Source organism: Ranitomeya imitator, chromosome 5 (assembly GCF_032444005.1).
Source record: "Ranitomeya imitator isolate aRanImi1 chromosome 5, aRanImi1.pri, whole genome shotgun sequence".
NCBI lineage: Eukaryota > Metazoa > Chordata > Amphibia > Anura > Dendrobatidae > Ranitomeya > Ranitomeya imitator.
The window spans coordinates 709,406,344-709,433,617 of record NC_091286.1 but is presented as its reverse complement, the minus strand read 5'-3'; the positions used below and the strand labels follow the sequence as shown (position 1 = coordinate 709,433,617).

The 27,274-nt window shown below is 46.3% G+C and overlaps 2 protein-coding genes across 3 annotated transcripts in view; one reads left to right on the top strand and one right to left on the bottom strand.

The window, feature by feature from the left end:
* Positions 1–7,413, top strand: part of SNX17 (sorting nexin 17) — a 47,333-nt gene extending 39,920 nt beyond the window's left edge. The window contains exons 14-16 of the mRNA XM_069728627.1: positions 3,519–3,593; positions 3,700–3,741; positions 6,523–7,413. Coding sequence (XP_069584728.1) covers positions 3,519–3,593; positions 3,700–3,741; positions 6,523–6,642 — 237 coding nt within the window. The 3' untranslated portion in view covers positions 6,643–7,413. The remainder of the gene's footprint in view (positions 1–3,518; positions 3,594–3,699; positions 3,742–6,522) is intronic.
* A 15,137-nt stretch (positions 7,414–22,550) lies between these two features.
* Positions 22,551–27,274, bottom strand: part of ZNF513 (zinc finger protein 513) — a 126,071-nt gene continuing 121,347 nt past the window's right edge. For both annotated transcript variants that reach the window (XM_069728626.1, XM_069728625.1), the window contains exon 4: positions 22,551–23,661. In XM_069728626.1, the coding sequence (XP_069584727.1) occupies positions 22,889–23,661 (773 nt within the window). In that variant the 3' untranslated portion in view covers positions 22,551–22,888. The remainder of the gene's footprint in view (positions 23,662–27,274) is intronic.

Genomic DNA, 27,274 nt, shown 5'->3' with positions numbered 1-27,274 from the left:
CAATCTATGGTCCCGAAAGGGAACTTTAAATGTGGACACTGTTCATATTGTAAACAGCACATCACGGACCGGGTGCTACACATGGGAGCGGTGGAACATGTGGTGAATGACTTTATTGCATGTAAGACAAACAATGTGGTCTATGTGATCTTTTGTCCGTGCAGACACTATTACATAGGGAAAACGATAAGATCACTATATGTGCGGTTCCGTGAACATTGCAGATCTATAATAACAGGCAAAGGTGTACCTCGGTTGATTACGCATATGAAAGAACGGCATGGAGGCAGGATAGAAGATTTAACATTTGCAGGTATTGAGAAAGTGAACTTACCAGCCAGAGGGGGAGATCTGAATAATTTACTCCTCAGGTGTGAGGCAAAATGGATTATGCAGAGCAATGCGATGGGACCATTAGGGTTCAATGACAGGGTCGATATGTCGATATTCTTGTGACAGATTAGTCCATTGATTTTGGGTTAAAATAAGTGAGATTGATCTTTATGGATTCCATGAAAATAAAAATATTAATACTATCTTTGTGAAACCAGTCAGCATTGGCAATATGTATAAGCCATATGTAATTACCTTATTCTTTGGTTATATTTGTTACGTTTGTTTTTAAGTGTGCTTTTATATGATTGTGTTTTAGTTGTGGGAGGGTTCAGGGAATGTGGAGGGGGAGGTGTCGGGCTCGGCACTATATTTCCGCTACCTGATCTTGCCACAAACTGACCCGTTGAAGCGCAAGCACAGCGCGAAACGATCGTCGTCTTGATTCCCCCCTGCTCACACGAGCTACGGCTCATTCAACTCCGGCCATGTATTTTTAACAAGTTGTATTACTAAATAAAGTACGAATCACGGTGAAGACTGGTGAGTGCCCTCATTTTTTCTATTGGATTGTATTGAACACTGTTTTTTCTGGGGAGCACCCGAAGTCAGGATTCGTTGGAGTTGTGCTTCTATTTGTCGGACTTTCAACACAGCCTGTTAGAGGTTGCAGAGCCGTTGAGGATAGTGCCGCTCGGTGTGTTGTGTCTTTGGCTCTCTTTGTGCAACAGACAAGATACTGGCAGCATATCCACAGCTGTCACCACCACATGTGCAGCACAGACAAGATAGTGGCAGCATATCCATCCCAGTCATCGCTGCAGTAACCCGCTAGTTCAGGCTTTCACTTTGGGATTCTGTCCATTGGGACTAGCGACCTGTTGGTCCTGTGACTAGTACTGGACAGGCTCAGTGTAGGGATAAGCCGTGCTGCCCCAGATGCAGAGTTGCTGCCAGTTTGTGCCCTGGTGGTCCTGTGACTAGTATTGGTCGTGCTCAGTGTAGGGATAAGCTGTGCTGCCCCAGATGCAGAGTTGCTGCCGGTCTGTGCCCTGGTGGTCCTGTGACGAGTACTGGACAGGCTCAGTGTAGAGATAAGCCGTGCTGCCCCAGATGCAGAGTTGCTGCCGGTTTGTGCCCTGGTGGTCCTGTGACTAGTATTGGTCGTGCTCAGTGTAGGGATAAGCTGTGCTGCCCCAGATGCAGAGTTGCTGCCGGTCTGTGCCCTGGTGGTCCTGTGACGAGTACTGGACAGGCTCAGTGTAGAGATAAGCCGTGCTGCCCCAGATGCAGAGTTGCTGCCGGTCTGTGCCCTGGTGGTCCTGTGACTAGTATTGGTCGTGCTCAGTGTAGAGATAAGCCGTGCTGCCCCAGATGCAGAGTTGCTGCCGGTCTGTGCCCTGGTGGTCCTGTGACTAGTACTGGACAGGCTCAGTGTAGAGATAAGCCGTGCTGCCCCAGATGCAGAGTTGCTGCCGGTCTGTGCCCTGGTGGTCCTGTGACTAGTACTGGACAGGCTCAGTGTAGAGATAAGCAGTGCTGACCCAGATGCAGAGTTGCTGCCGGTCTGTGCCCTGGTGGTCCTGTGACTAGTACTGGACAGGCTCAGTGTAGAGATAAGCAGTGCTGCCCCAGATGCAGAGTTGCTGCCGGTCTGTGTCCTGGTGGTCCTGTGACTAGTACTGGACAGGCTCAGTGTAGGGATAAGCCGTGCTGCCCCAGATGCAGAGTTGCTGCCGGTCTGTGTCCTGGTGGTCCTGTGACGAGTACTGGACAGGCTCAGTGTAGAGATAAGCCGTGCTGCCCCAGATGCAGAGTTGCTGCCGGTTTGTGCCCTGGTGGTCCTGTAACTAGTACTGGTCGTGCTCAGTGTAGGGATAAGCCGTGCTGCCCCAGATGCAGAGTTGCTGCCGGTCTGTGCCCTGGTGGTCCTGTGACTAGTACTGGACAGGCTCAGTGTAGAGATAAGCAGTGCTGCCCCAGATGCAGAGTTGCTGCCGGTCTGTGTCCTGGTGGTCCTGTGACTAGTACTGGACAGGCTCAGTGTAGGGATAAGCCGTGCTGCCCCAGATGCAGAGTTGCTGCCGGTTTGTGCCCTGGTGGTCCTGTGACTAGTACTGGACAGGCTCAGTGTAGAGATAAGCAGTGCTGCCCCAGATGCAGAGTTGCTGCCGGTCTGTGTCCTGGTGGTCCTGTGACTAGTACTGGACAGGCTCAGTGTAGGGATAAGCCGTGCTGCCCCAGATGCAGAGTTGCTGCCGGTTTGTGCCCTGGTGGTCCTGTGACTAGTATTGGTCGTGCTCAGTGTAGGGATAAGCCGTGCTGCCCCAGATGCAGAGTTGCTGCCGGTCTGTGCCCTGGTGGTCCTGTGACTAGTACTGGCCGTGCTCAGTGGGTTAGGATAAGCCGTGATTCCCCAGATGCAGAGCAGGATTGCTGGCTGCAGTGTGTGCAGTGGTGACGATTGTGCTGTGCGGCAGCTGTGTCTCCGTACTCCTGCTTCATCTGCTGGGACCGCACAGTCTGTGTACAGCTCTGTGTCTGCTGAGGTCCCGCAGGCGCCAGCTCCATAATCCACAGGCAGGAGCTGGAGCATATGAGAACTATATTGCCAACCCCAAGATGGCGGCCCCTATAATCTGTGATTCCCTCATTCACGTCATTATTCTTCGAGTGATGATTTATCTCCAGTTTCTTTAGTGTCCTTTCTGTAGTATACCACAGTACGTGTAGAGGTGATGGGTTATATGTAATCCCAAATATAACCCAATATGGGGTAAAGCTGCCGCAGGATTAACACCAGAGCTGGATTGTTCATATTAACCTTCTTTTACATGAAGCACACAAATCCTGGACGACCAGGAGACCCAAGGTCCCAAAATGTCGAGCTGAGGACCTTCACATAAGGATAAAACCAGAGCTCTGGGTAGATAAAGGATGATGGAGAGCTCCTAGTATCCCGTGGAGTCATCAGTGGGATAAGCTCGTGTTACATAGGGAACACTGCATTAATGACGTTAGGTCTACCCTTGTTGGATGAAATCTGTACAATATAACAAGGCTCCCCTGGATGGAGTCATGGCGGTCATGTTATGCAAGTTTCTTTCCATGTCTTGTCGATACCTTGTATGTAGCAGTCTGTCTTGGGGTTGGATTCTCTAAACTATACCTCTACCTTTTCACAGATGTCACGGAAAAGACCGTCCTGTCTGGTGCGGCGGTCTGACAGTCAACAGGCCATAAAATCTCCACCAGTTTTGGTAAGAACCAAGTTTCCACATCTTCGTTACTTAGTGATCATGCAGTCTCCTCCTTCAGCTACTCAATCTTCATCAAGACCTGAACCCTTCCTTTCTGTGTCCGCAGGACTCTCCAGATGGAAGCAGGGAACCCATCGTCAAGCTGTCAGTAAGTGTTAACAGCCCGGCCTCTTCAGGACTTTCCTATGTCTTGTGCTGCATTGGGTTCCAAGTCATTGTTTGCCACATTTCCTTGACGTAAGCAGGAAGGTCAGGAGAGCCCTCACTATGAGGAGTGGTCGTCTGAGCTGTTGTGGCCTTTCTCCCACATGAACGGTCTACTTGCTTCTAGCCCATTCACCGGTTGGGGCAATGTTTTATTCCTGGATGTTCTCCTCGTGTTTGTGATGTTCCCACACAGTAAGCTCAGCCATGTTTTCTTCCTGGGTGTTCTCTTCGTGGATGTGATGTTCCTGCAGAGTAGGCTCGGATGTGCTTTATTCCTGGATGTTCTCGTGTATGTGATGTTTCCGCAGAGTAAGCTCAGCCGTGTATAATTCCTTGTGTATGTGATATTCCCGTAGAGTAGGCTCAGCCATGTTTTATTCCTAGGTGTTCTCCTAGTGGATGTGATGTTTGCGTAGAATAGGCTTGGCCATGTTTAATTCCCAGGTGTTCTAGTGGATGTGATGTTCTCGTAGAGTAGGCTCAGTCATATTTTATTCCCAGGTGCTCTCCTAGTGGATGTGATGTTCTCGTAGTGTAGGTTCGGCCATATTTTATTCCCAGGTGTTCTAGTGGATGTGATGTTCCCCTAGAGTAGGCTCGGCCATGTTTTAATCCTGGGTGTTCTCGTATATGTAATTTTCGCGCAGCGTAAGCTCAGCCATGTTTTATTTCCGGATGTTCCTCTTGTGAATGTGATGTTCCCACAGCGTAGATTCGGCCATGTTTTATTCTTCGTGGATGTGAGGTTCCCGCAGAGTAGTCTCGGCCATGTTTTATTCCTTGCTGTTTTCCTCGTAGTTGTGATGTTTCCACATAGCAGGCTCAGCCATATTTTATTCCCAGCTGTTCTCCTAGTGGATGTGATGTTCCTGCAGAGTAGGATCAGCCATGTTTTATTCCCAGCTGTTTTCCTTGTGAATGTGATGTTCCGGTAGAGTAGGCTCTGCCGTGTTTTATTCCCAAGTGGTCTCCTAATGGATGTGATGTTCCCATAGAATAGGCTCGGCCATATTTTGTTACCGGCTGTTCTCTTAATGGATGCGATGTTCTCGTAGAGTAGGTTCGGCCATGTTTTATTCCCAGGTGTTCTCCTAGTGGATGTGATGTTCCCGTAGAGTAGGCTCGGCCATGTTTTAATCCTGGGTGTTCTCGTATATGTAATCTTTCCGCAGCGTAAGCTCAGCCATGTTTTATTCCCGGGTGTTCCCCTTGTGAATGTGATGTTCCCACAGAGTAGATTCAGCCTCGTGGATGTGAGGTTCCCACAGAGTAGGCTTGGCCATGTTTTATTCCTGGCTGTTTTCCTTGTAGTTGTGATGTTCCCACATAGTAGGCTCAGCCATGTTTTATTCCCAGCCATTCTCCTAATGGATGTGATGTTCCCGTAGAGTAGGATCAGCCATATTTTATTCCCAGCTGTTCTCCTCGTTGATGTGATGTTCCGGTAGAGTAGGCTCTGCCGTCTTTTATTCCCAAGTGGTCTCCTAATGGATGTGATGTTCCCATAGAATAGGCTCGGCCATGTTTTATTCCCCTCTGTTCTCCTCGTGGATGTGATGTTCCCATAGAGTAGGATCAGCAATGTTTTATTCCCAGATGTTCTCCTCGAGGATGTGATGTTCCGGTAGAGTAGGGTCGGCCATCTTTTATCCCAAGTGGTCTCCTAATGGATGTGATGTTCCTGTAGAATAGGCTTAGTCATGTTTTATTTCCGGCTCTTCTCCTCGTGGATGTGATGTTCCCGTAGAGTAGGCTCGGACATGTTTTACTCCCAGGTGATTTCCTAGTGGATGTGATGTACCCGCAAGGTAGACTCGGCCATGTTTGATTCCTGACTGTTTTCCTCATGAATGTGATGTTCCTGTAGAGTAGACTCGGCCGTGATTTATTCTTTGTGGATGTGGTGTTAATTCAGAGTAGGCTTGGCCATGTTTTATTCCCAGCTATTCTCCTAGTGGATGAGTTGTTCCCGTAGAGTAGGCTCGGCCATGTTTTATTCCCAGCTGTTCTCCTAGTGGATGTGATGTTCCTGTAGAGTAGGCTCGGCCTTGTTTTATTCCCAGCTGTTCTCCTAGTGGATGTGATGTTCCTGTAGAGTAGGCTCGGCCTTGTTTTATTTCCAGTTGTTCTCATAGTGGATGTGATGTTCCCATAGAGTAGGCTTGGCCATGTCTTATTACCGGCTGTTCTCCTGGTGGATGTGATGTTCCAGTAGAGTAGGCTCAGCCATGTTTTACTCCCAGCTGTTCGCCTCCCGGGTGTGATGTTCCTGCAGAGTAGACTCAGCCATGATTTATTCTTCATGGATGTGGTGTTCCCTCAGAGTAGGCTTGGCCATGATTTATTCCCAGCTGTAGTCCTCGTGGATGTGATGTTCCCGCAGAGTAGACTCGGACGTGATTTATTCTTCGTGGATGTGGTGTTCCCTCATAGTAGGCTCGGCCATGTTTTATTCCCTGCTGTTCTCCTCGTGGATGAGATGTTCCCACAGAGTAGGCTTGGCCATGTTTTAGTCCCAGGTGTTTTCTTCGTGGATGTGATGTTACTGCAGAGTAGACTTGGCCGTGATTTATTATTCTTTGTGGATGTGGTGTTCCCTCAGAGTAGGCTTGGCCATGTTTTATTTCCGGCTGTTCTCCTCATGTATGTGATGTACCTGCAGAGTAGGCTTGGCCATGTTTTATTTCTGGGTGTTTACCATGTGTTTGTGATATTTCCACAGAGTAAGCTCAGTTCTGTTGGACTTAAAGGAATCAGCAACTCTAGCTCCAACAATGATGTCAGCGCTGAGGACTTCCATGGAAATTACGCCTTTGAAGGCATTGGTGATGATGACTTGTGAACATGTCTCCGTCCAGGAGTTGCCTTTTTTGAGACACTTGCCTCCATCGTGATTGTCAGCGAGGTCAAGGCTTCATCTCAGACAAGGGACACTGGAGATGTGCTCTCCACCAGCAGAATATGAGAGGGAGCTCTACTGCGCTGGGGCCCTCACTACCGACACTAATACTCATATGTAGCGCTCAGCTTGCACTTATAATTCAGAAATTTGCACAGATGGGGTCAAACCCCAATATTTCCAATGAATTTAACCCTTTACCTGCTAGCTGTGCTGCTCAGTGAGTGAATGTTGGATTAGCAATATTCCATATATAACATCAGGACCATAAGGGTTAATATTTATAGCTATACGCTCTCATCTCTTATGTAATCTTACTTCAGTCATGGTGCCAAAATTCTGACCAAATAAACTTAAGAGCCAGCAGTCGGCAGAAGCTGGATCTGCAGAGTGCGTGCCAATCCCATGATGTGTCATAAGCTTCTTTATGCCAGCTGCAGACGCCGTCGCATTGTATGATGGCTCCAGCCACGTGACGGGATATTGACCATATGTACAGAATGTAGAATGTGAGGGTGGCATGTTCTGCGTCACGTGTGCCGGTGCATTCGTCGCCTCCTGAGCCCCGTCTTAGGATTAGCTGACCGTGTATATATATACTGCTGATTTGGTGAGGAGTAGATGCCTCTCACATGATCAGATGCTTGTACTTTGCCGTTTACATATTGAGCCGATCGATTATCTTCCAATAATAAATTACTTGTTTACATTAAAGCTTCACGGCGTCTCCTGGTGTCAACCCTGCGCGTCAGTCACTCACCGCTGCCCGCACCTAAACCATCTGCTGGATGCAAAGGTGGTTCCTGCCGCTGGAATCACCTGCCCAGAGAAGTCCGCATCCTCTGCTCTGAATTCACATGGGTTCTTAATCTGCATTCAATCTGATGCATGAAAAACAAAGTGCGGCTTATCCGACCAGGGCAGAATAGTATAAATAATCATCGTAAGCCACGGGGTGAAGTCTGCTGCCACCAAGGACACACCTGCATTGTGCCGAACAATTCTGGGGCACTTCTCTAAATTCCAAAACAAATCTTTTTTTTGTGGGAGAGACCTCTCTGCTTAGCATATCCCTCAAGTTGTCCGGGTGGCCATGCTCCAGCTTCTTGGGCCATAAGAGTCTGGCTGCCTTTTGGCTTGTGATCCCGACCTTTAGCAGGGGTGACCGCCTTAATCTTTTGTACATTGCCCTAAGAGATGCCGGCGAGTTGCACTTTTAGGCTTTACAGACAGTAAATCAATTGTCATGTCTTGTACCATAGATCAGATACACCAGAATTGACGCTTCCAGAAGCCCCGTGGTTAGGTCACCTTGTATCCTCTTAACCATATGACCTACTAGCTAGTAGGTTTCATTTTTAAGGGCTCTCCACAGAAAGTTTTCTCTCACAGACGTACCATCCTTGGGAGGGTGCCAGTTTAACGGCAGTGAGTGCCTGATGACGCTCCCCTGATGTACAGTGCCTTGCAAAAGTATTTGGCTCCCTGGAACTTTTCAACCTTTTCCCACATATCCTGTTTCAAACATAAAGATACTAAATGTCAATTTTTGTTGAAGAATCAACAAGTGGAACACAATTGTGAAGTTGAACGGCAGCAGCTGCCAAGGCAAACAGGATCATGGGGTGCATTAAAAGAGCTCTGGATATACATGATGAGAGCATTATACTGCCTCTGTACAAATCCCTAGTTAGACCGCACATGGAGTACTGTGTCCAGTTTTGGGCACCGGTGCTCAGGAAGGATATAATGGAACTAGAGAGAGTACAAAGGAGGGCAACAAAATTAATAAAGGGGATGGGAGAACTACAATACCCAGATAGATTAGCGAAATTAGGATTATTTAGTCTAGAAAAAAGACGACTGAGGGGCGATCTAATAACCATGTATAAATATATAAGGGGACAATACAAATATCTCGCTGAGGATCTGTTTATACCAAGGAAGGTGACGGGCACAAGGGAGAATTCTTTGCGTCTGGAGGAGAGAAGGTTTTTCCACCAACATAGAAGAGGATTCTTTACTGTTAGGGCAGTGAGAATCTGGAATTGCTTGCCTGAGGAGGTGGTGATGGCAAACTCAGTCGAGGGGTTCAAGAGAGGCCTGGATGTCTTCCTGGAGCAGAACAATATTGTATCATACAATTATAAGGTTCTGTAGAAGGACGTAGATCTGGGGATTTATTATGATGGAACATAGGCTGAATTGGATGGACAAATGTCTTTTTTCGGCCTTACTAACTATGTTACTATGTTATATTAATGTCCTTAAAATAATGTCCAACAACCTAGAAAATGAAACCAAACATGCATGCAATGCAATAACAACTTTAAACAAGATAAGACATTAATTTACGTCAGTTCCTGAGATAATCCAAAGGAAAACCCATCTTCAGATCAGAGAAGCCGCACTAGGCCAAACTATCTCCGACCCAACTGTAATCCAATGGGCAAGTACTATAGCAGAATTCTGTTCATAGTTTATCCTACCGGAATGTCCTCGATAGAGAGTAGTTTTTGGCAGACATGCCAACCATTACAGTCTTTGTCTCCATGTGAGATGAGATCTTGCAATGTGGACTAATCTTGCGATAGTCTTGACGAGTTTCATCCAATTGGAGAAGCGTTCAAAGCGCTGACAACCGAGGGTGGAGGTTGGTTTAGCGTTCGTTGCCAGAGCACTGACCTCGGAGCGGACTTCTGGATCATCATCCGGATCCTGGATGCTGAAGACTTCCTGGAAACATTCACTTCCCCTCTGTTCCAGCAGAAACTTTGGACCTGAAAGCCAAGAAGAGTTAGCAAAGGAATTTATAGACATAGGTCTAGTGGCATGGTCGGCTGGATTAAGTTCAGATGGGATATAGTGCCACTGTTCAGGTTTGGAAGACCTTCTTATTCTCTCAATGCGGTTACTGACGTACACGTAAAAGCGCCTTGTTTGGTTGTAGATGTAACCTAAGTCAACTTTACTGTCACTGTAGTATTGTACATCATCTATGTGAGTGTCCAGCTCATGCCGAATAAAGTCTGCAAGTTCTACTGCAAGCACAGCCCCACACAGTTCCAGCCTGGGAATAGTGTGGTCAGGCTTGGGAGCCAACTTAGCCTTGCCGAAAACAAACCTAACATGATCTTGATTGTCGGATCCCGTCACCTTCAGGTAGGCAACAGCTGCAATGGCCTCCGTGGATGCATCCGTGAACACATGGAGTTCCGTCCTAGTGCTAGCAGCAAGTGAGATTCCAGCGTAGCATCTTGGTATATGGATTTTATCCAAGGCACACAAAGACTGCTTCCAGGTTTCCCATTTTGGTTCCTTATCAGGAGGTAGCGGGGCATCCTAGTCCTTGACGGTTTCGGATAGCTGTCTCAGAAGGGATTTACCTTGTATGGTAATTGGTGCTACGAATCCCAGTGGGTCATATAGGCTATTTACCACTGACAGCACACCACGTTTAGTGAATGGTTTGTCTGCACAGTTGATTTGGAAACCGAAGGTGTCGGCTGACAGGTTCCCCCTCAGGCCTAAGTTTCTCTGCACAGGCGGACGGTCTGGTCCTAGGTCTATGTCCTTGAATCCAGGTGCATGGTCACTTGACTCAAAGGCTCTCATGACAGACAGGCTGTTTGAAGCAATTTTGTGCAGTCTAAGCTTAGCTCGGTACAGCATATGTTGGGTCCTTTTAAGTAGGTCAATTGCCGCTTCTTCTGTGGGTAGAGATTTTAGTCCATCGTCTACGTAGAAGTCTTTCTCTACAAAGTATCTGGCGTCTGTTCCATACTCGGACTCTCCTCCTAGTGCGGTTCTCCACAGGCCATATGTTGCCACTGCGGGTGAAGGGCTGTTCCCGAATACGTGCACCCGCATGCGATACTCCACCATCTCCTTGCTGGGGTCACTGTCCTTGTACCACAGGAACCTGAGGAAATTCCTGTGGTCCTCTCTATGAAACATCTGTTCAATGTCGGCAGTGATGGCAATGGGCTCTTTTCTGAACCTCATCAACACTCCTACTAGGTTGTTTGTCAGATTAGGATCTGTGAGGAGGACATCATTGAGAGATACACCTTGATGTTTGGTGCTTGAATCAAAGACAACTCTAATTTGGTTAGGTTTCTTCGGGTGATATACTCTAAATGAGAGTAGGTACCAGCACTCCTCGTTTTCCTTTAAGGGAGGTGCTGGCTCCGCATGGTTGTTATGGAATATTTTGCCCATAAATGTGACGATGTATCCTTTCATCTCCTGTTTATTGCTTAGTGTGCGCTGGAGAGAGTTGAATCTGGACAAGGCTTGTTCATGATTGTTCGGGAGCCTTACCCTGGTAGCTCGGAATGGTAAGGGAAAAACCCAGTGATTAGTCTCATCCTTAAGGAACTCATTGTCCATTATCCTGACAAATTCCTTGTCTTCCATAGACTGGGCTACTTTGTTGTCATCCATAGTGGTACGAAACACCGATCTTCCCAAGTTGTCTGCATAGGGAGAAGGGATAACATCAGGCAGCTGTACAGGATCTGGAGGCTTTTCCTTCACCTCATAGTAATGAGGACATGGTTTGCAGAAAGTAGTGGCCCGTCCCGGCATACGTAGGTTTTAGAGGAATGGACTCCTGTTCGGTCCAAGCATACATTTCCTATGACTACCCACCTCAAGTCAAGTCTCTGGGCGTAGGGGGCATAGTCAGGACTATTACACTGTTGGCGGACCTTATGTATCCTCAAATTGTCTCTGCCGAGCAGAAGTAGGATTTCAGCATCTGTGTCCAAAGGTGGAATAACGCTGGCTAGGTGCATTAAGTGTGGTTGGTGGAAAGCAGCTTCCGGGGTAGGGATCTCATCCCTTTGGTCTGGTATTTGATCACATTCAATTAGCATAGGTATGGGTATTTCTATGTCTCCATTGACAGGAGAAGCAATGAAACCTTGTGCTCTTCTGCCGCTAGTCTCTATGCGCCCCGAGCAAGTATTCAGAGTGCAGGGCATTGCTGGTCCCTTGATTCTAAAGGCTTCAAAGAACTTAGGACCAGCTAGGGATCGATTGCTCTGGTCGTCAATGATGGCATACATTTTTACTGCCTTCTCTGGTTGCCCTTCTGGATAGACTCTGATTAGGCATATCCTGGCACAGCATTTAGCACTTTGATTCTCCCCACATACCTGAGCATGAGCAGGACACAGCTGTGGTGGACTTGGCGTGATTCTGTGGCTCCCCGCCATGGCTTGTAACGGGACTAGAGGTAACTGCGACTGCTGGATCACTGGTGGCTGAGGCTGGGTGCAAGGCTGATGGGTGTCTGTCGCTATGACACTCTTCACACTTAATGGCAGATTTACAGTCCTTGGCCATGTGTTCTGATGAAGCGCAGCACTTGAAACATACCCCAAGTTCGCTGAGGATTTTCTTGCGCTCCTGCATGGTTTTGGATCTGAAGCATCTACATTTGTTTAGTGAGTGTGGTCTTTTGTGAATGGGACACTCAGGATTGAAAGACTTATCCCTCAACGGAATAGTGTTCTGCTTATCGGCAGGTACTGCAGGTGATGGCAGGTTAGTCTTTCTGACGCTTACACTGTTCCTCGAGTCCTTGCGTCTGTGTGATGCTTTCATACCTTGATGAAGGTGTTGCTGGAGCTGCAGTGTTAGACTCCAGGAAGTGAAGGCTAGGGTCATTCCTCATTTGGGCTTGTTCGTCAATGAACTTGCAGAACTGAATGGAGGAAAGGTGATGTCATGTGACCTTTTATACCTAGAGACGCACACTGCCCACTTCTCTTGCAGACTGTGTGGCAGCTTTGAGACGATTGGGTTCACCCCATTGGCAGTGTCCAGGTAGCACAGTCCAGACAGATGAGGGTCTCTTTTAGCAAGCTCCAGCTCCATAAGCAGGTCACTTAAGTCCAGAAGCTTGTGGGCTTCCTTAAGGTTGATCCTTGGAACGTTCTGCAGTCTCTTGAATAGGGACTTTTCTATGGCTTCAGCGCTGCCGTAGGATCTTTCGAGTCTCTGCCAGGCCGCAGCGAGACCTGCTTCAGCTTGCCCCACATAGACGGTCCTAAGACTCTTGATACGGTTTGTGGATTCAGGACCCAACCATTTTACCATGAGGTCGAGCTCCTGCTCCGCGGTTAGGTTGAGATCAGCAATGGCGGCCTTGAAGGTTGCTTTCCATGCTCTGTAGTTCTCTGCACGGCCGTCGAATTTTGAGAGGCTAGTGCTGATTTCATAGTTATTAAGGTTGAAGGAAGACTATATGTCCATCTAGTTCAACCCATAGCCTAACCTAACATGCCCTAACATGTTGATCCAGAGGAAGGCAAAAAAACCCCATGTGCAAAGAGTAAGCTCCACATTGGGGAAAAAAATTCCTTCCCGACTCCACATACGGCAATCAGACTAGTTCCCTGGATCAACGCCCTATCAAGGAATCTAGTGTATATACCCTGTAACATCATACTTTTCCAGAAAGGTATCCAGTCCCCTCTTAAATTTAAGTAATGAATCACTCATTACAACATCACACGGCAGAGAGTTCCATAGTCTCACTGCTCTTACAGTAAAGAATCCGTGTCTGTTATTATGCTTAAACCTTTTTTCCTCCAACCGCAGAGGATGCCCCCTTGTCCCTGTTTCAGGTCTATGATTAAAAAGATCATCAGAAAGGTCTTTGTACTGTCCCCTCATATATTTATACATTAAAATGAGATCACCCCTTAGTCTTCGTTTTTCCAAACTAAATAGCCCCAAGTGTAATAACCTATCTTGGTATTGCAGACCCCCCAGTCCTCTAATAACCTTGGTCGCTCTTCTCTGCACCCGCTCCAGTTCAGCTATGTCTTTCTTATACACCGGAGACCAGAACTGTGCACAGTATTCTAAGTGTGGTCGAACTAGTGACTTGTATAGAGGTAAAATTATATTCTCCTCATGAGCATCTATGCCTCTTTTAATGCATCCCATTATTTTATTTGCCTTTGTAGCAGCTGCCTGACACTGGCCACTGAATTTAAGTTTGTCATCCACCCATACACCCAGGTCTTTTTCATTGACGGTTTTGCCCAGAGTTTTAGAATTAAGCACATAATTATACATCTTATTACTTCTACCCAAGTGCATGACCTTACATTTATCCCCATTAAAGCTCATTTGCCATTTATCAGCCCAAGCTTCTAGTTTACATAAATCATCCTGTAATATAAAATTGTCCTCCTCTGTATTGATTACCCTGCAGAGTTTAGTGTCATCTGCAAATATTGAAATTCTACTCTGAATGCCCCCTACAAGGTCATTAATAAATATGTTAAAAAGAAGAGGGCCCAATACTGACCCCTGTGGTACCCCACTGCTAACCGCTACCCAGTCCGAGTGTGCTCCATTAATAACCACCCTTTGTTTCCTATCCCTGAGCCAGCTCTCAACCCACTTGCACATATTTTCCCCTATCCCCATTATTCTCATTTTATGTATCAACCTTTTGTGTGGCACCGTATCAAAAGCTTTTGAAAAGTCCATAAACACTACATCCACTGGGTTCCCTTGGTCCAATCCGGAACTTACCTCTTCATAGAAACTGATCAAATTAGTCTGACATGAACGGTCCCTAGTAAACCCGTGCTGATACTGGGTCATGAGGTTATTCCTCTTCAGATACTCCAGTATAGCGTCCCTTAGAATGCCCTCCAGGATTTTACCCACAGTAGAGGTTAAGCTTACTGGCCTATAGTTTCCGAGTTCAGTTTTTGTTCCCTTTTTGAATATTGGCACCACATTTGCTATACGCCAGTCCTGTGGCACAGACCCTGTTATTATGGAGTCTTTAAAGATTAAAAATAATGGTCTATCAATGACTGTACTTAATTCCTGCAGTACTCGAGGGTGTATCCCATCCGGGCCCGGAGATTTGTCAATTTTAGTGATTTTTAGACGCCGCCGCACTTCCTGCTGGGTTAAGCAGGTGACATTTAATTGGGAATTTTTATCACTAGACATTTTGTCTGCCATGGGATTTTCTTGTGTAAATACTGATGAAAAAAAGTCATTTAGCATATTGGCTTTTTCCTCATCCTCATCCACCATCTCACCCAGACTATTTTTAAGGGGGCCAACACTATCATTTTTTAGTTTCTTACTATTTATGTAGTTAAAGAATATTTTAGGATTATTTTTACTCTCTCTGGCAATGAGTCTCTCTGTCTCAATCTTTGCTGCCTTGATTTGCTTTTTACAGAATTTATTTAATTTTCTGTATTTATTTAATGCCTCCTCACTACCTACTTCCTTTAATTCTCTAAATGCTTTCTTTTTGTCCCTTATTGCGCCCCTTACAGCTCTATTTAGCCATATTGGTTTCCTCCTATTTCTAATATGTTTATTCCCATACGGTATATACTGTGCACAGGTCCTATCCAGGATGCTAATAAACGTATCCCATTTTCTCTGTGTATGTTTGTGTCTCAGGATATCGTCCCAGTTAATTGCACCAAGATCCTCTCTCATCCGTTGGAAATTTGCCCTCCTGAAGTTTAGTGTCCTTGTAACCCCTCTACTACACATCTTTTTAAAGGATACATGAAAACTTATTATTTTGTGATCGCTATTTCCCAAGTAACCCCCAACCCTTATATTTGATATGCGGTCTGGCCTGTTGGTTAATATTAGGTCTAGCAGTGCCCCCCTTCTTGTTGGGTCCTGAACCAGTTGTGAAAGGTAATTGTCTCTCATAATTGTCAAAAACCGATTACCTTTGCTGGAACTGCAGGTTTCTGTTCCCCAATCTATTTCAGGGTAGTTGAAGTCCCCCATAATAATGACTTCTCCTTGAGTCGCAGCTTCATCTATTTGCTTTACGAGGATATTCTCCATTGCTTCCATTATTTTTGGAGATTTATAACAAACCCCTATCAGTAATTTATTATTTTTTCCCCCTCCCCTTATCTCCACCCACAGGGATTCTACATTTTCATTAAATTCACCTATATTATCGCGCAGGATGGGTTTTAAGGATGATTTTACATATAGACACACCCCTCCCCCTCGCTTATCTGTACGGTCATTTCTGAACAGGCTATAGCCCTGCAAGTTAACAGCCCAGTCATGGCTCTCATCCAGCCACGTTTCAGATATCCCCACCATGTCATAATTATGCTCCAGCAACATTAGTTCTAATTCGTCCATTTTGTTGGCGAGGCTTCTGGCATTAGTATACATGCACTTTATGTTCCTCTCTGTACTTCTATTTCTTAAATTATTAACTGTTCTGACCCCACCCCCCATGCCACCGCCACCCCCAACTTCCTTATTTGTGCCCAGGACTCTGTCTGCACTATCTTCCCCTCCTATAAAATGAATACCCTCCCCCCCAATTCCTAGTTTAAACACTCCTCCAACCTTCTAGCCATTCTCTCCCCCAGCACAGCTGCACCCTCCCCATTGAGGTGCAGCCCGTCCCTAGCGTAGAGCCTGTAGCCAACTGAGAAGTCGGCCCAGTTCTGCAGGAACCCAAACCCCTCTTTCCTACACCAATTCTTGAGCCACTTATTAACCTCCCTAATCTCCCGTTGCCTCTCTGGCGTGGCACGTGGTACCGGCAGTATTTCGGAAAATACCACGTTGGAGGTCCTTGCTTTCAGCTTGCAGCCTAATTCCCTGAAATCATCTTTAAGGACCTTCCACCTACCTCTAACTTTGTCATTAGTGCCAATGTGCACCATGACCGCTGGGTCCTCACCAGCCCCTCCCAATAATCTGTCCACCCGATCAGCGATGTGTCGCACTCGAGCGCCAGGTAGGCAGCACACCGTTCGACGATCCCTGTCTTTGTGACAGATTGCCCTATCTGTTCCCCTAATAATTGAGTCGCCCACTACCAGCACCTGTCTGGCCTGCCCTGCTCTCCTATTTCCCTCCTTACTGGAGCAGTCACTCCTCCGGCTTTCAGAGGACATGCCTGGCTGCAGCAGTGCTACCCCTGTACTGGCACCCCCCTCATCTGCCAACTTAGCAAACTTATTGGGGTGTTCCAGATCAGGACTAGCCTCCCTGGCACTCTTCCCTCTACCCCGCTTCCTAACTGTCACCCAGCTTGCTACTTCATTGTCCTGCAGCTCCATCCCACCATCCCCCCCCTCATCTGTCCCATTGAGCGTCTGCTCCGTGAGCAGAAGACTCCTCTCCATATTGTCTATGGATCTCAGTGTTGCCAGCTGCACATTTAGAGTCAGAATCTGGGTTTCCAAATGCACAACGTGCTCACATCTCGCACAGCAGTATGCACCCTCGATCGGCTGCTCAAGGACTGCATACATGTGGCAAGATGTGCACTGGATGGCATTAACAATCGTGGAGCACATTTCCTAATGGGGATTGCACCAGACAGAACAGTTCAATAAAAAAAATAAATAAATACAAAGTATTAATAAAAATCAGACAGCAATTCAGTAATTCCTCCCCTGAAAACTCCCTGACTCCAAAGTCACTGAATCACAAGTCACACTTACCGCCGTCCACACTTACACTCAGGCCACACTCAGCTCGCTCACACTCGCTCTGCTGAAGATTTATAGAGATTTTTTTTTTTTTTTTTTTCCTAGTTCCCCTCAACAGCAAACAACCTTGCTGTTCAAATGCACTTCCAAAAAGGACTTGAGCCCCAAACAGCTGCCCCTTATAAACCCTTAACTATGAGCCCCCACCCTAAGTTAACCCTTATGAATATAGCTACCCCCAATTCAGCAACTCACACCAATTCACACAGGTATTTGTTAAAGGCTTTCCAAATACCTCTTCACTGAATCACAAGTCACACTTACCGCCGTCCACACTTACGCTCTGGTCACACTCAGCTCGCTCACACTCGCTCTGCTGAAGATTTATAGAGATTTTTTTTTTTTTTTTCCTAGTTCCCCTCAACAGCAAACAACCTTGCTGTTCAAATGCACTTCCATGATTAGCTCCCTGCTCACCATGAACCTGGCAAACTTGGACATGTCTGATCCTACACTCCTTTTTACCGTAGTAGCTTGTGGTGCCCCTCAGGCGTATAAGATGTGTGACGTGGAAGGGTGAATTGTTCCCGGGTAGAATAATGTTGCTGCAGGGTTGAGCTGTGGTTTAACCTCTGGAGATCCTGATAACTGCTGCTTGAACTGTGGAGGCGGGCTGGAGTGTGCCTTGCGGTCGTCTTGCGGTGATGACTGCTCCAGAGGGGGTGCATCACGGCGTTGGTCTTGGGTCTCTGTAGGGGCTGTGGGCAATACTGGCACCATAGGTTGGGCTGACTTGGACGTTTCTGCAATGTTGGGTTGAACGTCGCTGGAGAAGGTGTGCGCTGCAGGTATCTTTTTCTGCACGTAGTCTCTGGTACGAACAGCTGGGTCGTCTTCTTCCTGTGGTGGTAGGCAAATAGGGTCGAGGTTTTGCTTCAATGCTTGCTCGAGTATTTTTACTTCAGCTAACGCGATTTCTTCCTCCATTTCTGTTTGAAGAATCTTTGCTCGACCCTCTGCTTCTTGACTTCTGCTTCTGCCTTCCTGGCTTCTGCTTTCTTCGCCTCTGCTTCTGTTTTCTTTTCTTTGTCTGAACGTCTTAGTTTGGACCGCTCTGCGTTTAAACGGGCCTCTAGAATTCTGTTGCTGAGAGCTGAAGTTCTAGAACAGGCTGATTGTGTGTTTTGTACGGATTTCACCTGCGGTTTTACACCTGTGGATTCCTATTGAGGAGCAGGTGTAAACCGCTGTGGAATCCGCACAAAGAATTGACATGCTGCGGAAAATACAACGCAGCGTTTCCGTGCAGTATTTTCTGCACCGTGGGCACAGCGGATTTGGTTTTTCATAGGTTCACATGGTACTGTAAACCGGATGGAAAACTGCTGAGAATCCGCAGCGTCAAATCTGCTGCAGATCCACAGCCAGATCCGCACCGTGTGCACATAGCCTAACCAAGTCTTTTCTCTTTGGAGTCCTGAAAGGCCGGGTGAGAGAAAAGTAGCAGGATTTAGCTCATCTGGAGATGCCGGACTGTTTATACACATCTGACCATTGAAATCTATACAGACTAAAGGCACGGCCCAAAAAGGCGCGGCACGGCCCTGGATGTACAAAACACTAAATCAGGTTTCCTACATGCAGGAGTACGGCGCCCCCTTTTTTGGGCTGTGTCTTTATATAGCTTTCCGCTGACAAGTGTTTAACCGTCAGCTCTGGGGCTGCTCTGCCCGGAGTATTGAGGCCTGCTGGCACATAAGAGGTGACACTGTAGAGATGGGACTCTTGTAATGACACCTTATCACTTTGTGTGGCTTTTACACTTTTTTTTTTTTATCAAAATAGTGTCTACTAATTTCCCCATGTTAATTACATGTACTATTACCTTACTGCAGGAGATTTGCTCATTTGGTTTACACTAAATATTGACAAATCCCCCGGCCCAGATGGCATTCATCCACAGATACTGAGGGAGCTGAGCTCAGTAATTGACAGACCGCTGTATCTCATATTCTTAGACTCTTGTAACAGAATATGAGATACAGCGGTGAGTCGGTGCCCCCGGATTGGTGGAGGCTGATGTTGTACCGATATATAAGGTAAGAAGGTGGATCCAGGCAACTACCGTCTGGTATCAGTAGTGCGACATATATGAGGGCATGATGAGATGACAGCAGAGATATATTACAGAGGATAATATAATTACTGACAACCAGCACGGATTCGTGAAGGATAAGTTGTGTCTGACAACAGGCTGGGTTTCTATGAGGAGGTGAGTGTAAATCTGGATGTTGGTTGGGCAGCTGATGGCATTTATCTGGACTTTGCAAAGGCATTTGATACAGTTCCACATTACTGCCTTATACTGAAGCTCCAGAAGCTGGCACTGAGGGAAACTACCTTATGTACTCAATCCGTGAAAAAAAAAATGGGTGAACTTATTGACTCAAGTATAAGCCTGGTAGGCATGGCCCCCTTCATCCCCAGCCTGGTAGGCATAGCCCCCATCAGAAAAATGTTAAAAAGAAAAATAAACCATTCTACTAACCGTCCCTGCGATCCATCGCAGTATCTTGTTCTGGTGCCAGCGGCCAGGCGATCACGTGTGCCCGCTACTTAAGGGAATGAATATTCAATGCACTTCACACCCATGGGAGTGAAGAGCAGTGAATATTCATTCCCTTAAGTTGTGGGCACATGTAATCTCCCGGTCGCTGCAGGAAGCCTGCTACTGTGCCCACTATTACAGAGAAATGAATATTCACTGCCAGCGCAGTGAATATTCATTTTTCTTCAGTAGCAGCCAACTCCTGCCTCCTGTGACCCGCTGCTCTGTCGCTGCCGCTCCTCTTCCATCTTCTGGGACCCTCACTTGAGTATAAGCAGAGGGGGGGTTTTCAGCATAAAAAAAACTTGACGTATATGCAGATAGGTAAGGAATTGGCTAAATGACAGGAAACAGTCGTCATAAATGGTACGTTCTCTAAATGGGATATAGTCAGCAGTGGGGACCGCGCTGATCAGTACTGAGAGCCATGGGGACAGCAGGGATCTGTACTGGGAGCGGTGGGGACCACGGGCATCTGTGCCGGGAGCGGCAGGGGACCGTGGAGATCTTAGTAAAGTGCCCCTGTCAGGAGGATTGTGCTCAGTGACTACAGACTCCTTCAGGTCGGCGCTGTTATACGGATTACACTGATACCTGGTGATGAAATCTGCAATCCGATAGCTGCTACTGCGTAGGCAGCACCATCTTGCTTGAGGAAAAAAAATGCCTCCTCTAAGATGCCGGCGCTCTGGTAGAAGTTTCAGACTTTTCTTTTTTTTTTTTTAAATTAATGTGTACCATCCAAAAAGTTATTAAATACACATTATAGATGCGATCACGCTGCAGTGGCGCCGGCCTGGAGGTTTTTTAAAAAAAAAAAATCATTATGTACAATAGGCAGCGGGTCAGTGAGGGATCAGTAACATAGTTAGTAAGGCCGAAAAAAGACATTTGTCCATCCAGTTCAGCCTATATTCCATCATAATAAATACCCAGATCTACGTCCTTCTACAGAACCTAATAATTGTATGATACAATATTGTTCTGCTCCAGGAAGACATCCAGGCCTCTCTTGAACCCCTCGACTGAGTTCGCCATCACCACCTCCTCAGGCAAGCAATTCCAGATTCTCACTGCCCTAACAGTAAAGAATCCTCTTCTATGTTGGTGGAAAAACCTTCTCTCCTCCAGACGCAGAGAATGCCCCCTTGTACCCGTCACCTTCCTTGGTATAAACAGATCCTCAGCGAGATATTTGTATTGTCCCCTTATATACTTATACATGGTTATTAGATCGCCCCTCAGTCGTCTTTTTTCTAGACTAAATAATCCTTTTGTGTCAGAAGTCATACCCATGAATACCTAAGCAGAGCAAGACAGAAAGCAACGCCCACAGGCCACCCTGGAGCACAAGCATATCATTAACTGAAAATTACAGGCACAAGTTCCACATAACCACAAGACAGATTCCATCACCAGGTATCACTGTAAGGCCGGCCAGGATCACACTTGCGAGAAACACGTCCGTGTCTCGCATGTGAAATCCAAGCTCTGGCGCCGGCACTTGGGAGCGGAGCGTGCGGCTCCATGTGTTGCTATGCGGCCACACGCTCCGCTCTGGAGTGCAGGCGCCAGAGCTTGGATTTCACATGCAAGACACGGACGTGTTTCTCGCATGTGTGATCCCGGCCTAATCAGTATAACGGCGTCGACCTGACACTGCCTGTAGTCACTGATCACAGGGGCACTTTAACATTGGTCGTTACTGTGTAGTAATATCGTAGCAGATGGATGTAGTTACTTTCCAAATGTCTTCAAGGACTGACCAGTTATTGATGCTGTAATCCAAATTCCCACCACTACTTGGCATCAATCAGGAGAACTAATCTGAACTGAGCAATATCACATGGAATATTCTCAAATCCTGGGATTGTGTGGTGATCATCCTACGATAGGCCTGCCACTTACAGAAGGCAAATTATCTCAACCTTCTCCAAGTTACTCATGGTCAGAATACAGAGCCAGGCGAGAAGCAAAACTCCCCCAAACCTGGCCATCCATAGCAGACATGCCCCCGAGCAATGAATCCTCTGTATAAACTTAATGGCTTAGCCAGGTTTGGCATGACCGGGTTTGGCGTGGCTTTTCTCCTTGCCAAGCCCTATAGCCTGACAGATGACTGATCGTGTACTGGATGTAAGAATATAGACAAAGAGCAATGATTACTTTTCCTGCCACTGCACCAAACATAACCATGTACATCAGCCTCCGATGGGCCAGTACATGGACCTTCACTGAGCTCTCTGTGATCCATCAGGCCAGACTAAAACCAAATATAAAGTGCGCTTGGGTTAAGTGGTCATACCACACCTCTATAGTTTTGATAACTGCATCTAACACTCTATAATTGACAGTTCACCATTTTGGCAGACAATAGGCTGCGGTCTTTATGGATTATTGCGTATTATTCACAAAAGCTTGTTGACCACAATGGTCAAAGTCAGCTATTTTGGACTTTATGTGGAACAGAATCGTAAGCTTCACTCAGACAGTGGTAAGAGTATTGGACAGCAGAAACACTTCTCGGGGCTCTGGACTGTTACTCATGTGATGCTGTCTTTAAGCTCCTGTCCACGATGTCCATCACCAGATCTCAAATATTCCCTAAGCCATACTGTGCAAGAAGCCATCTACACACAGAAAGCTCGTAGCTAAGGGAAAGACCTTGGAAGGCAAGACAGACCAAGGCTGGTTCCACCCATCAACGCGGACATCACTCAACCTCAGCGCAAAGGCAAGAAGTTATTAGGCACATGTTCTGAATAAATATGTATTAACACAAGAAATGTCCACATTCTGTCCAGTTTGGGTAGTCCTAGCTGCACACCAGGTCTCTGCCACATCAGAACCGAAATATGCTCCAGCCTACAAAAGATATGACGTTCTCCACCATGAAATAACAAAAAGGTTGGTTTTCATCTACCAGGGAATCGACCTAAACTGATTCTCTCCAGCACGGCAGAGGATGAGTGTTGTGATCCACGACATGGAATGTCAAGCACTAGTCAAGACAGGCACGAGTCGGCCATGCAATACACCATAGTCACGCCATGAGCATGGAACAGACATAATGTGGCGAAATGAACCAGGACATTTATGCTGCAGTTTCAGAAGCAGTGGGTAAGTTAGAGCACTTGCCAAAGATGCTGCCATGTAGAGGGTCATGGGGGACACTCTGGCAGTCAGTGTGACCATGGGTCTTCTGGTGCCGCTTGTAGTTGTCCCAGTGTCCTGTAGTGTAGTGGCACTGTGCACATCGGAAAGGTTTTTCCCCCGTGTGTCTCAGCATGTGGCGCTTAAGGTTCATACTCTGGTTGCAGCTATAACTACACAAACCACAGCAAAATGGTTTGTCACCCGAATGAATCCGTCCATGTCGCTTCAGGTTGGCAAGGTTGCCACAGGCATAGTCACAGAGTTGGCACTTATATGGTTTCTCACCAGTATGCACCCTTTGGTGTCTCTTCAAGTTGTCATAATGGGCAGAGGCATAAGAACACAGTTGGCACTTGTAAGGCTTCTCCCCGCTGTGGGTCTTCATGTGTCGAGACAAATGGTTTGGGTAATGAGTCACAAATGAGCAGAGGACACAGGAGAAATCTTTGTCGGGACTGGCAGATGGTGGAGGGGCATTACAACGAGAGCAGTAGTATCCGTCAGTTACACTGTCATTGTCATCCTGGGGGCAGCCTTCATTTAACACCATCCCACACGAGCGACAGGTGAATGGATAGAGCATCTCGGGGAGACCATCTGCGGTGGAAGGCGGGTGAGGGGAGGCAGGGTGGCTCAAGAGAGGATATGTTGGCAAGAAGATATCAAGGTCGTTGGTTGTCACAGGGAGTGCCAGGACTGCAACGGAGACATCTACAAAAAGAGAAAAGATAAAGAATTACAGGCGGTATGTGCAGTGGAGTAGTAGTGGCCATGACTCCATGATCAGGCCATGCTTCACCCCAGCACTGGTCCATCAGGGGGAGCAGCAGATTTGGGGGTTATACAGTCCTAAACTTGGTTGTTTCTCCAATCCTTTAGCTAAAAAAAACATATCTCCTCTTGCTATCAAGGGGAGTGAAGGCTACATGACTGCCTCACACCTCTGGCTGCATGGTCACATGAGAATTACACCACTGAGTGCTTGTATGACCTTTATTATTTCTTCACAAGCCCCCTATAATCTGCCTCTTCATGCTATCTTCATGCTATCCCCGCACTACGATATCAGTGGATCCCTACACAATATGGCTCAGGTGGCATCTATAGACACTTTTTGATGGTTTATGGTTTAAGTTGATTCTTATATTTTTGGCAGTCATTGTTTCACGGTTCGTTCCCAATCACACAAGGGGTTTTCATGTGCTTATGCTGATCGAGGAGATCAGAGAGAACCAATCCATACAAGTCAATGAGGTGGTTCATCTCTCGGCCATGGTGAGAATGTTTCATCGTACACTAGTTTGGTTCGATTAGTGGATGAATCAATCGTCCCCAAAGACCTATTTTATGGTCGTGGGGAAGAAAGCACAGCCATCGCCACAAAGCCAGGTCAGCTTAATAAAGCTTGTGGTTTTCAATGGTTACACAAAGATTTTTTTTTTGCATTGATCATGTAAATTCAGCTTGGTGTATGAATGTGGCCCACAGATTCAGCCTGCCCAGTCTGACCCTCATTGCCGTACCCGGGTATTCCTGTACAGATTGTCGCAAGCCGCTCTATTCTATGGCACTGTATCCATGGACAGTAGTTAATACGTGGCCGCCCCCTGATGATGTAGGACATCTGGGTCCTCTGGGAAGCCTGGCATTTCTATCACATGGATATCGGCCATTTAACACTAGTCACAACAGTATGGCTGAAGCACACAATACAGACCTTAACATTGCCCTACACATGGGGATTATCGGGATGATCTAATGATATAGGTTCACGAGATCCGGCTCCATCGTCACTGAAACCTGTCACCATCCTCAGGATATTTCTAGACCTTGCATCAATTAGGTGATAGGGATTCTAGATTGTGAGCCCCATCGGGGACAGTGATGATAATGTGTGCAAACTGTAAAGTGCTGCGGAGTATGTTAGCGCTATATAAAAATAAAGATTATTAAACTTAAAGGCAATGTACACCAGTAAAACACTAGACACAAATTGTTAACACTAAAGGGGCAGTATATAGTTATATAAGGAGAAAATATATCTAAAGATAAATTCTTATGAAGACCCAGTAAAACACCAACAGTAAAACACCAACCACCAGAGCTAGGGACCCAGTTCCAAAATAAGAGACGTGGCAAGGGTATATATATAACAATATTTCTTTATTAAGTAATGGTAATAGCATATATATATGTGAACATATGGAGGGATATAAAAAATACAATCACAACAATAAAATCACAAAAAATATGGATAAAAATATGTAGGTAAATATACAGTATGCCAAAAAAGGAAGGAGGATAATATCGGGACTCTCATAAAAACGGATAAAAAACGTATAAAAAATGTGTATCACTGGTGCTAAAAAATGAATGCAAATGTCACACAAAAGTGTCTATGGGGTTAATAAAAAATATAATATAACCCATAATGTAATATACTCTGGCCATAAGGCCAAAACACCATATAGAAAGGTGCAATAGTGCAAATGAACACTATTGCACCCTGACGAAGGATTTTTATATCCGAAACGCGCGTCGGGGTGCGCTTTGGTTGGATCTTACTGCCATTTAAAGGTACAGGTACTCTCAAATTATTTTTCCTTATCACCTTCTTGTTTACTTATTGCGATTCTTGCACGGTGGGGCTTTCTGCCCACTCTTCACACTGTTCATTTGCACTATTGCACCTTTCTATATGGTGTTTTGGCCGTATGGCCAGAGTATATTACATTGTGGGTTATATTATATTTTTTATTAACCCCATAGACACTTGTGTGACATTTGCATTCATTTTTTAGCACCAGTGATACACATTTTTTATACGTTTTTTATCCGTTTTTATGAGTCCCGATATTATCCTCCTTCCTTTTTTAGCATACTGTATATTTACCTACATATTTTTATCCATATTTTTTGTGATTTTATTGTTGTGATTGTATTTTTTATATCCCTCCATATGTGCACATATATATATGCTATTACCATTACTTAATAAAGAAATATTGTTATTATATATATACCCTTGCAACGTCTCTTATTTTGGAACTGGGTCCCTAGCTCTGGTGGTTGGCGTTTTACCAGTAAAACACTGAAATCTGTTTTCTGTGACCCCCCTACCTTAGTACCGCTGCCCCCCAGTGTTATGACCTGGAGCACTGACATCCTAGGGCATTTTGATACTTTGGTACAGAGATGCAGTCTCACGGTCTGGCCGGGCTTTTCTTGCTTGTTTTATTGCTTTTATTTGCTTCCTCACAGTGCAGTGGAAGGTCAGAAGAACACGAGCAAAGAAAAGAATTATGAAAGGAGATGGAGAAGGCGGAAAGCAAGCACTAGGACTGTAAGGCCGTCAATAAGACTGTACAGAAGGGTCCAAAGATCCCTCAGGGGCGGTATCAACATCACAAGGGAGATTACTCAGGGGCCTTATCAGCATTTGCAAAAAGGGATCACCGCAGTATCAGCATCCTCAGAGATCAATCAGGGGCGGAATCTGCGGTCACAGGGGGGGGGTCATCATCTGAAGATGGAAGAGATCACTGAGGGGCAGTACAACGTCCACAGTGGAGATCGCTCGGGGGAAGTATCAGCGTCTATAAAGGAGATCCTTCAGAGGCGGTATTAGCATCCGCAGAGGTGTTTACTCTGGGACTATATCAGCGTCCGCATAAAGGAGAAATCACTCGGGAGCGGAATCAGTGTCCAAATTAAGGATAAATCACTCGGGAGCGGAATCAGCGTCCGCATACAGGAGAAATCACTCGGGAGCGGAATCAGCGTCCAAATAAAGGATAAATCACTCGGAAGCGGAATCAGCGTCCGCATACAGGAGAAATCACTCGAGAGCGGAATCAGCGTCCGCATACAGGAGAAATCACTCGAGAGCGGAATCAGCGTCCGATAAAGGATAAATCACTCGGGAGCGGAATCAGCGTCCAAATAAAGGATAAATCACTCGGGAGCGGAATCAGCGTCCAAATAAAGGATAAATCACTCGGAAGCGGAATCAGCGTCCGCATACAGGAAAAATCACTCGGGAGCGGAATCAGCGTCCGCATACAGGAGAAATCACGCGGGAGCGGAATCAGCGTCCGCATACAGGAGAAATCACGCGGGAGCAGAATCAGCGTCCGCATACAGGAGAAATCACGCGGGAGCGAAATCAGCGTCCAAATAAAGGAGAAATCACTCGGGAGCCCTTGCCTCCTCCTTCCATCTCTAGCTCAAAAATATTTCCCGGATCTGCAAATTCCTTGACCGTGACACCACAAAAACACTAGTGCACGCCCTTATCTCCCACCTTGACTACTGCAACCTCCTA